Source organism: Dipodomys ordii, unplaced genomic scaffold (genome assembly GCF_000151885.1).
Source record: "Dipodomys ordii isolate 6190 unplaced genomic scaffold, Dord_2.0 Scaffold165, whole genome shotgun sequence".
Taxonomy (NCBI): domain Eukaryota; kingdom Metazoa; phylum Chordata; class Mammalia; order Rodentia; family Heteromyidae; genus Dipodomys; species Dipodomys ordii.
Window position 1 is genome coordinate 1,961,690 of NW_012267381.1, and position 11,486 is coordinate 1,973,175.

Below are 11,486 nucleotides of genomic sequence, written 5' to 3' on the forward strand. Positions count from 1 at the left end.
TGTAGAGCGCTTGCCTTGCATGCATGAGGCCCTGGGTTTGATTCCTCAGCACCACATAAGCAAAAAGAAAAAAGCTGGAAGTGGCACTGAGGCTCAAGTGGTAGAGCGCTAGCCTTGAGCTGAAGAGCTGAGGGACAGCGCCCAGGCCCAGAGTTGAGGCCCACGAATGGACCAAAAAAAAAAAAAAAAATCAGACAGTCTTGTCTAAATGGCCTTCTTACTCCTCCTTCACCTTCCTCACAACGTTTGTTTAAATAGGTATGTGGATCCCATACACAGTTAGTTAACTATCAACAGAGGTTTCAGATAATCAAAGGATAAAGGAAGAAGTTAAAGAATTACCATAATATGAAGGCTAGGGATGTGTGGGACAAGTTGTAGAACACCTGTCTAAAAAGCAGGAGGCCTTGAATTCAAACTGGAGTACTGCAGAAAAGAAGAAATCTGAGATCCAGGACTTCTTAAGGACGTCAGTGTTTTTCTTACCTATGAACAAATGATAACTTAGTCCTGGACCATTTAGAAGTTTTACTTCTAATTTTGTGTCTAGCACTGTGATGACCCTTAAGACTCATTAATGAATCTGGAATTACTTAATAGTTAATAAGTGTTAGATCAGGTCCCGAAGCTGGGTAGCACTGAAGAAATGGGAACAGGGAGTGTCAGGTGATTTATGACAGTGCTTTGCAGAAGTGATTGGTTGAATCAGAATCATGTTAGTAACTTTAAAGCAAAACCTGTAAAGATTCAAAAGTGCTAAGCACTGATGGCTCAGGCTTGTAATCTACTTAGGAGATCTGAGCATTTTGATTCGAAGCCATCCCAAAGTCTATGATACTCATGAATCTATGGCTCAAGTGGTAAGAGTGCTAGTCTTGTGTGAAAGAGCTTAAGGACAACTCCCAAGTCCTGAGTTCAAGCTCAGTACCAGCATAAAAAAAACTAAAAATATTCAGAAGAGGTCAGGCATGATGTTAACACCCATTATCCCAGACATAGGGAGGCTCTGCTCCTGTTTCATCTCATCTCGGAAGACAAGGAGTTCCCAGAGTCATTGTCTTCTTCTCCTCCTACCTCCCCACCCTTTGGCAGTCCTGAGGCTTGAACTCAGGGTCTGGGCACTGTCCCTGAGTTTCTTTTGCTCAAGGCTAGCACGCTAGCACTCTACCACTTGAGCCACAATGCCACTTCAGACTTTTTCTGTTTATGTAGTACTGAGGAATCGAACCCAGGGCTTCATGCATGCTAGGCAAGCACTCTACCACTAAGTCACATTCCCAGCTCCCGCCCCCCTCTTTTAAACATTTCCTGTCTTGTTTTTAATAAAACTAAGTTTTCTAGCTACTCAGGAGGCTGAGATCTGAGGATTGCGGTTCAAAGCCAGCCCGGGCAGGAGAGACCGTGAGACTCCTATCTCCAATAAACCACCAGAAAACCGGAAGTGGCGCTGTAGCTCAAGTGGTAGAGCGCTCGCCTTGAGCTGAAGAGCTGAAGGACAGTGCCCAGGCCCAGAGTTCAAGCCCCCGACAAAATAAATAAATAAAACTAAGTTTAGGAACCATTTGCCATTCTCATTGACTACTTTCTACTTCTGCCTCTAAATACAAAAAAGTAGACTGAGCAGATCAATCACAGATTGAGGAGAAGTGTTAGAAGCTTCAGACAATCTCACAACAAGTCTCTTTGCCCCTGAAGGTTCAATTAGCATACCTAAGAAGATTCAGAAAAAATACATAGTGTCTGCCAGGAGTTTCATTCTTGACTAAGACATATTCTTTCCTCAAGCTTACGTAAAAAAAAAAAATTTTTTTTTTCAGTGTGGGGCTTGAACTCTGGGCCTGGACACTGTCTCTGAGCTCTTCAGCTCAAGGCTAGCGCTCTACCACTTGAGCCACAGTGCCGCTGCTGATTTTCTGGTGGCTAGTTGGAGATAAGAGTCTCATGGACTTTCCTGACCAGGCTGGCGTTGAACCGAGATCCTCAGATCTCAGCCTCTTGAGTAGCTAGGATTACAAGGGTGAGCCACCAGTGCTGGGCTTAAATTATGTCTTTCTTTTTTTTTGTTTGTTGGTGGTGGTGGTGGTGGTGGTCGTGGGGCTTGAACTCTGGGCCTGAGCGTTGTCCTTCAAGGCAAATGCTCTACCACTTGAGCTACAGCGCCACTTCCTAAATTATTTCTTATAAATTAATTTTGGCAGTATTGGGGTTTAACCTCAGAGCCCCACATTTGCTAACCTAGATTACAGGCATGAGCCACCCGCACCCAGCTTAAAATGCATTTCTTACATGGGGCGTTAAAATTCAGCAGAGAGGGCTGGGAAGTTGGCTCAGTGGTAGAGCGCTTGCCTTGCATGCCTGACGCCCTGGGTTCGATTCCTCAGCACCACATAAGCAAAAAGAAAAAAGCCAGAAGTGGCGCTTGTTGCTCAAGTGGTAGAGTGCTAGCCTTGAGCTGAAGAGCTGAGGGACAGCGCCCAGGCCCAAAGTTCAGGCCCCATGACTGGACCCAAAAAAAAAAAAAAAAGAAATTCAGCAGAGATGTAACAGAACCCCTTAGGTATGAAGTCACTGATATTCAGTTGTAAAACTCAACCTGGCAAAATAGGCAAAAATCTCTTCAACCATTTGTCAAGAATTCTTTTTTCTTTGTCAACTTGTGGTGTCATTGATAGTTTAATTTCATTGGTAGAGAAAGAAATTGAAAAGAAAAGGATAATGTAGTGATAATGTCCTAAGATGATGGGATATGTAATTATTTATCACCTTTCAAGAAGAGAGGATATAGTAGTTAAGTGGAGGAAACAGTCCTTCACTAACACATTACCTGTGGCCTGGCCACACTTGCTGGTTTGGGTATTTCCAGCTGTATTGTTGCCATGACAGCACGTTTGTCATCCCACTGTTTCCCTCTGCTCTCTCATAAGTCAGTTAACAGTCTGTTTCAGGATGAAGTTTTTGCTGTCTGGGCTAAAGCAGTTAGACTTTTTCTTCCATCTGACAGACCAGGCCATTTGGCTCCCTGATTTATTCATCCTGATGTTCCATCTACTATAGATGACTACCTCCGATTCTTGATTGGATCTTTGGAAGTTTTATTTCCCCAAGGACTTGATCTTCTCTACTTCTGTTTGAAACACATTTCCTTTCTCTGGGAATAGGAGCTATAGCCAGGTCCTCCTCTTCAGTTTCCTTCTACTTTTCTCTGTTGATGTGGTTAGAAGGCTCTCTACTTTTTCCTCAAGAATAGTAGAGGGAAAGGCGTATACGGGCGGAGAAGGTAGTAGGTCCATATTTAGCTGAAGAGTACAGATCTTCAAGAGGAAGGTGCTTTCATCACATGGCAACCAAGGTGAGATGGCCCATTAAGATCGTTCTGTCAGCTGGGTGGTCGTGGCTCACGCCTATAAATCCTAGCTACTCAGGAGGCTGAGATCTGAGGATTGCGGTTCAAAGCCAAGCCCCCTCAGGAAAGTCCATGAGACTCTTATCTCCAATTAATCACCAGAAAGCAGGAAGTGGCTCTGTGGCTCAAGTGGTTGAGCACTCACCTTGAGCTGAATAGCTCAGGGACAGCACCCAGGCCCAGTGTTCAAGCCCCAGCTCAGGGACAGCACCCAGGCCCAGAGTTCAAGCCCCATGACTGACAAAAAAAAAAAAAGGATGAAACTGTCATTTGAACATTTTTTTTTTTTTTGGTCGATCACTGGCCTGAACTCTGGGCCTGCACACTGTCCATCAGCTCTTCAGCTCAAGGCTGGCACTTTACCACTTGAACCACAGCACCACTTCCAGCTTTTTTCTTTTTGCGTATGTGGTGCTGAGGAATCGAACCCAGGGCCTCGTGCATGCAAGGCAAGCACTCTACCACTGAGCCACCTTCCCAGCCTGAACATCTTTTAAGATGAGGGAATTCAGTATTTTTAACTGGAGTGTAAACTTAGTTTTTAACTTTATAGGGGTAGTAAAAGGATTAAGAAAGGGTGTTAATAGAGTTAATAAAGATATTTGTGGAGGAATAAGAATCCCAATAATTGGCTTAAGACCCCAGGACACCCATCCCAATAACATGAGCCTATGATAGAAAAGGTTGGTCAGAGAGACTTGTGAATGGGAATTACCCCTCTTTTCTCTCCTTTCTCCCCCCCAACCCCCCCCCACCCCCAATCAAGAACTTTCTGTCAAGAGAGTCTACTTAGGAGCTAGCTGCCATGTCCACAATCACTGCCAAACTTTACACAGGATCCTAGCTGCTTTGTTACCGGTGATCCTGCCGTAAGTGTCTTATGACATTTATAGAATTGTACCTCACTCTAAACTTACCCTTTTGTCTTACAGCAGCCAGTAAGGAGGAGAAGGGGAGAGAGCTCATTTGATATTAACAACATTGTCATCCCTATGTCTGTTGCTGCAACAACCCGTGTAGAGAAACTACAATATAAGGAAATCCTTACTCCCAGGTAGAAACCCTAAGTAATCAGCTCCTTGCCCTCACTTGGTATCATTGACCTGTTTTCCCATCCCTTCTGAACAAGTTTTGGGCCCTACTCATGGAAGATCTTGCCAGGTACCTGTAATTCCAACTACTTAGGAGACTTGAGATATGAGGATCAAGATACAAAGCCAACACAGGCAGACAAGTCTAGGAGACTCTTACTTCCAACCAGCCAGCAAAAACAAACATAAGTAGAGGTGTAGCTCAAGTGGTAAGAGTGCCATCCTTGAATGAAAAAGCTAAGGGAGAGTGTAGTGACCTGATTTCAAGCCTCAGTACTGGCACCCAAAAAAAGTCTTAAGCTGGTTTGCAGCCGTCTTTGGTCGTGGCTCCCGCAGCTCTCCACAATGGTACTATCTAATTCTAGCAATTAGAAGGGTAAGGCAAGAGGGCCATGTTAAAGGCTAGCCTAGGCTATCAAAGCAAGACTCTTGTCTAAAAAAATAAAAAAGATAGCCGGGCACTGGTGGCTCATGCCTGTAATCTTAGCTAGCTACTCAGGAGGTTGAGATCTGAGGATTGAGGTTCAAAGCCAGCCCAGGCAGGAAAGTCTGTGAGACTCTTACCTCCAATAAACCACTAGAAAACCGGAAGTGGTGCTGTGGCTCAAGCAGCAGAGCGCTCGCCTTGAGCACAGGGACAGAGCCCAGGCCCAGAGTTCAAGCCCCACGACCGACCAAAAAAATAATAATAATAAAATAAAAATAAATTAAAAAGATGAAAAAGGTCTTACCTGATAAGACTAAAATTATTTCTGTGCATATTTTTTTTCTTATTCCTTATGTAGTTTCATCAACCAGACTGGAGTTTAGAACCTGAGGCCTCTGGCCATTGTGGTCTATAAACATGTTTTATACCAAAAACAATGCATTTTTAAATATTGACTTCATTGTCAATATCAAAGAAGGATTTCACATATAAATCTTTTGTTTTTTACCAGTCCTGGGGCTTGAACTCAGGATCTGGGCACTGTTCTTGAGCTTCTTTTTTGCTTAAGGCTATTAGCACTGTACTACTTGAGCCACAGTGCAAGCTTTTTCGGTTTATGTGGTACTGAGGAATCGAACCCAGTGTGTTAACGCATGCTAGGTAAGCACTTGTACCACTAAGCCGCATTCCCATATGATGCCAGTCCAGTGGTATGTCCCAGATAAACAAGTTCCTTAGCCTGGCACGGGTGCAGGGGGAGGCACAGTACATACCTATAATCCTAGCATTCATGAGGCTGAGCACAAAAATTACAAAGTCAAAACTAGCCTGTTTTGCATAGCAAGACCCTGCCTTCAATTTAAAAAAAATTAAATTAAATTTATTTGAATTTGCCAGTCTCTCAGACCCAACCCCAACAACAAGCTTATTTTTTCTTATTTTTTGTAGCTGGCGGGAAGTTGATCTTCAGTCTCTGAAGGGGAATCCTGATGAGGAGAATGAGGAGGTAAAGGTCAACTCTGAGGATCACACATGGGTACATAAAATCAAGATGCCTCAAAGATTTGTGGGTGTTGGGTACAAGCTCCTTGTATTCCTGGCCTGACCAGGAAGAGTCTGGAATGGGATGGGGCTGTTCTAGAATTACTCTGCCTATTCTCCAACCCAGCTTCCTGTGGGAAACAGGATCAGGGAAGGTATTCTGTTGCAGATTGAAGACCTGTCCGATGCTGCCTTTGCAGCTCTACATGCCAAATGTGAGGAGATGGAGAGGGCACGATGGCTGTGGACCACAAGTGTGCCACCCCAGCGACGGGGCAGCAGGTAACAGTCCCAGAGCCTGTGGAGGGAGGGCAGACAGGGAATTTGAGCCTTACCTGTGTCCACTAGTTCCTCTTCCTCTTTATACTCAGCTACTCCGTGGCTGAGAATGAGAGTTGAACATGAAAGAGGAAAAGAGGTGGACATCAACATAGAAGAGGAACTATAAGTAATTAAATGCTAGTTCCTCCCTAAGTTGTCTGTCCAGTTTTCTTAAATTGTAGACATTGCTTGTGATACCTGTCATATGTCATGATTTAGCCAGAGGAGACTTGAAGGCCTTAGAGGTTAAGATAGTGACTAGTTTTGTGATCCCACTTCAGAGAACTGTCCCCCATCTCCGGTTATCTTGAGTACAGTTTTCAAAGTCTGAACCAGTTTCCCTAACCCCGTGGATTTATTAGGTATTGTGCCAGAGATTAGATTTCGTATGTACCTAACTATATGAACAGAAGGGGAAGGAAATGGATCTTAAGAAAGCAGTATTGGTATTAGTCAGTATCCTTTAGCATAAGGATGCTTTTTTTCATGTTTTCCCAACCTACCACCAGAAATGAACATTCAGTAATCCTCTATTGCCCAGCTGTTCTCACATCTGCATTCCTTGGTATACAGGTCTTATAGGTCATCAGACGGCCGGACCACCCCCCAGCTGGGCAGTGCCAACCCCTCCACCCCACAGCCCGCCTCCCCTGATGTCAGTAGTGGCCACTCTCTATCAGAATTCTCCCATGGTCAGTCCCCTAGGAGCCCCATTAGCCCAGAACTGCACTCGGCACCCCTCACCCCTATAGCTCGGGACGCTTTGAGACACTTAACCAGTGAAGACACCCGTTGTTCCACACCAGAATTGGGGCTGGATGAACAGGTAAGTGACAACCACCTTTGCCTTTGCATAGGGTTGGTGAGGTGGGAAGAGGGGTGGCAAGTATGGAAAAGGTCATCCTTGGGCTGTCCCTAAGAACTCTACATAGACTGGTTGTGGGCTCCAATCCACACGTTTTATGGCAAGATCTTGTGGACAAGAAATAGGCAGGGCCTGTGTCCTTACCAAAGCCACTTGTCTGCCCACAGTCTGTCCAGCCATGGGAGCGACGGACCTTCCCCCTGGCGTACAGTCCCCATGCAGAATGTGAGGACCAGCTCGATGCACAGGAACGGGCAGCCCGTTGCACTCGTCGCTCCTCAGGCAGCAAGACTGGCCGGGAGATGGAGGTGGCACCCACCTCGCCTCCCATTGTTCCCCTCAAGAGTCGGCATCTAACAACAACAGTCACAGCCCAGCGCCCAACTCACAGATGAGCGGGAGATGAGAATCTAAACAGACTCACTACTATTGGCATTAAAGCTTCAGAAATCTCTGCGTTTGATATTCAAACATCATATGCCGGAAATTTTCACAGTTTTTAGTGAATTTAAGGAACTTAGGCCCTCCTTTGGTTTTTTTGTTTTTCTTGTTTTGATTTTTGCTTTGTTTGTTTTCATGTTTTCTTATCACACACCTGAGCACTTCCTCCAGTTGGCAGAAGTTCAGGATAAGACCCTGTAGGCCTGGTCCTGGCACATCTGTGCACTGTTGAATCACTGGACTTCCCAATGTTAGATGATTATCCTCTCCCTTAAATCTGTGGGCTGGGTGGACTGGCCAAATAGGCAGCATGGAAAGCTTCAGTTGAGCAAAGGACAGGATGGAGCAAGGGCGCTTGGAGCTCCTACCCTCCCCCGCCATCCATGGCTTTGGCCTCAGCTCTGGCTGGATCCTCCATGGTCTGTGTTGAAGCCGCCCACAGGACCTCTTTGCCATAATTACCAGTTGTTCTTATGGGGCTCTGAGCTGGCAGAAAGGCTTCCCCTTGTCACCTAGACCTTGACATATTTTCCCTTTCATCTACATTTGGTCATCTCTGTCTTGACTCACTGCAGTAACCTGCAGCTGCTCAGGTTCCCCCATCCTGCTCCCTCCTTTCCTTCCCTTACTGCTCCCTCATGTCACGTGTGTGTGTGTGTGTGTGTGTGTGTGTGTGTGTGTGTGTGTGTGTGTGTGACGCACGCGCACACACACACACACACACACAGAGTCCACTTGGAATGTAGTTAGTACCTATCCTGATCTATGGAAGGTATGGTTAGGACTGCTTAGCCACTCCCCACTGCCCTGCACATGGAAGTTAGGGGAGTGCGTGCCATCTCTCCTGGATCATTGTTTTCACTGACTGGTTCACTTGGCTGTTGCCTGCATCTCCTGTTCCCTGTCAGTTTCAGGCTCCTTCCCTTTCTTACTCCTCTTGCCTATGAAACACTGTCTGGTCCTAGCTGTGGTTTCTATCACTCCCCATTGCCCTCCTGTGTAAACCTCGTGCCTGTCTCATGTATAATCTCATCACCAAAAAGGGGGAGGGGGGAAGGACTTTTTTTTTTCCTGCCATTTTGTAATCGTATAAAAATAGTAGACAAACTGCTTAATGGTTGGGGTTTTTTCACAATTTTCAACATTAGTGATTTTTTTTTGTTTCTGTTGTAAGTTTAAAGGTTTGTCATTGTTTCTTTAAACAATAATAATGCACCATATCCCTATGCATAAAGTGCTTCTTCTATTTATAAGGTTGAAAATTCTGAATAACCCTTTTAGCATTGTAAAAAAAATTTAAAAGACCTTGTATTTTGTAAATATTTTCTTTTCCTGCTTTGAGCTGTGTAATGGCAGCGAAACATGTAGCTGTCTTTGTTCTATAGAAATGCTTTTCTTCAGAGAAGCTGATCTTTGTTAATGTCTTGATTCTGTTCGCAAAGCACAGACTAGTGCTTAAAAAAAAAAGAAGGAAAAAATGAAAAAAATAATAATAAAAAAAGTTACAGAACATTGTGTGTCAGGGCCTTTCTTGGCATATTGGTGTACATGACAGTGGTGGCAGCTTTGGAGCAAGCTCTGCTAGATTGGTTCTTCGGGACTTTGTGACTTTGAACCTTCAAAAGTCTCCCTTCTGTCTTGTGGGAATGTAGTAGTATGTTATAGTCACCAGAGAGGAGTTGGTGGTTTTTGCTAATGTCGGGTGCTGGAAGGAGAGAGCAACACAGCACTACGTGTACATGCGTGCATGCTGGTCCTGGGGCTTGGTTAAAGGCTAACACTCACTTGAGCCAACTCCACTTCCAGCCTTTTGGTAATTTATTGGAGCTAAGAGTCTCATAGACTTTCCTTCCCAGGCTGGCTTTGAACTACAATCCTTGGATCTCAGCCTCCTGAACAGCTGGGATTACAGATGTGAGCCACTAACACCCAGTGGCCATCTACTTTTCATTCTTTTTAATAATTCATTGTTTCTTGTTCCTTTCTCTAGTGAGACTAGGGCTCTACCACTTGAGCCACAGCACCACTTCCGGCTTTTTCTGTGTATGTGGTTCTGAGGAATGGAACCCAGGGCTTCATGTATGCTAGGCAAGCACTCTTATGCCTCTTCTAAATTGCTCTTTAATGGAGTTTTTATTTTTTACCACTGGGCTTTTCTGGAGTTGGGGTAAATATGAATTATAGAATGCATATGATATTCATAGCCCTTGGGTTCGTTCTTGGCTTGCTACCCTGAGATCAGTGTCTTTCTTCTGAGAGGGATAAGGGCCTGATTTCTTTTGTACAAGATGAATGGGGGGGGAGGCTGCCACCCTAGCAGTTTCTGAAACTTGTGTGTAAGGGCTAGGGATGTGTCTAGTAGTAGAGACACACCCTGCCTAGCCAGTCAGGTGAGGCCTTGAATTCAGACCCAAGTAAAACAACATGAAAAGGAGAAAATCTAAGGACCTTGGCATAACTACTAAACAAGTTACTGTTTTTCTTCCACTTTGTGGTGTGGCATTACCATCTGCCATCACTATCTTAGGTTAGTTGAACTCCTCTTCAGCCTACAAAGAATGTTCCAAAGGAAAGATGTATATAAACCTGGCCATTTCATTTGACAATCTTGGTTTTTCTGCTTTAGCCTCTGACCTACATAATTCCTAGGAAGCAAAGATCTCATATACCTACCCAACTTCCTAAGGTTTGAATGTAGAGGCATGACTCTTCCAGACAGTGCAGCATTGTGAGGTCAGCCACAAAGTATAGATTGCTTTTTTGAGTTGGACCAGGATAATATGGTTTGGTTAAATCAGAATAAACAGATTTGAATTCCCAGGCCTCAGAAAGATGTAGTTAATTTTGTTGTACAGTTTTTTTTTCAGGCTTTTAAAAAAATAACCTGTATTTAACATATGCATTACAGAAAACATATAAGCAAAGAACAAAGTATTACTACCACAGGCAGTTCAGTTGGACATGCCTAGATCCTCCATGTACACACGCCAATCCTTTTTAGGTAACTGATAGTATGGTATGTGTCATGCTGACCAATTCAAAATCCCAAAAGCTACATGAATACTACACCAACTCAATCTGGTAAAAATAAATAAATAAAAATCTTAGGGATAAAAACTTCACTGAAGACAAAAACAGCAACAGGTTTCTAGGCAAAAGTATTGGCAGAATTACAATTAAGATACTGATGCGTTTCCTTTATGTTCAGAATGAGATATAAAGCAAGATAAACTAAGCAATTCCTAAGTTCATTAGTAGTATAGCATACTATTAAAATATTAAGAAAGTATGGTTCTACTAAGTATATGTATCCTTACGGGTGCAACTAGAACCATCTACATCAGTGACTCTCATCAATAAAGTGTAAATCTGAAGCTGGGCACTGGTGGCTCGTGCCTATAATCCTAGCAACTCAGGAGACAGATCTAAGAAAGTCTGTGAGACTCTTATCTCCAATTAACCACCAGAAAACCAGAAGTGGTGCTGTGGCTCAAGTGGTAAAGTGCTAGCCTTGAGCTGAAGAGCTGAGGGACAGCGCCCAGGCCCTTAGTTCAAGATCCACGACTGATTTTCCAAAAAGAAAAAGTGTAAATCTATGCCTATACACATCTTTCCCTGCAGGCTTCCTCTTCCTCCCTCTGCTGCCAGCCTCTAAATAAATCCTGACTCCATTGCCCAGAAGTGCCAATCCAAGATGGATGTGTTGATTCTAACAGATACTTAGAAGTTTATTTGCTAGCTCTACTTTTTATCATACACTGTCACCCCAGAACATCTATAAAGATTAGATGTCCTAAAATAATGAACTTTGGGTATGAATATAAGTACTTCACCAAACATGCTAGATGTGGAGATACAAAGAGCCCATCCCTCACCTTCCTCTTCCTCTTTTCTGTC

General features: G+C 44.0%; 1 protein-coding gene across 1 annotated transcript in view; it reads left to right on the forward strand.

Moving 5' to 3' along the window:
• Window positions 1-8,241, forward strand: part of Kansl1 (KAT8 regulatory NSL complex subunit 1) — a 52,121-nt gene extending 43,880 nt beyond the window's left edge. Inside the window, exons 8-12 of the mRNA XM_013033297.1 lie at window positions 4,336-4,457; window positions 5,870-5,927; window positions 6,132-6,244; window positions 6,857-7,109; window positions 7,316-8,241. Coding sequence (XP_012888751.1) covers window positions 4,336-4,457; window positions 5,870-5,927; window positions 6,132-6,244; window positions 6,857-7,109; window positions 7,316-7,543 — 774 coding nt within the window. The 3' untranslated portion in view covers window positions 7,544-8,241. The remainder of the gene's footprint in view (window positions 1-4,335; window positions 4,458-5,869; window positions 5,928-6,131; window positions 6,245-6,856; window positions 7,110-7,315) is intronic.
• Window positions 8,242-11,486: the final 3,245 nt, after the last annotated feature.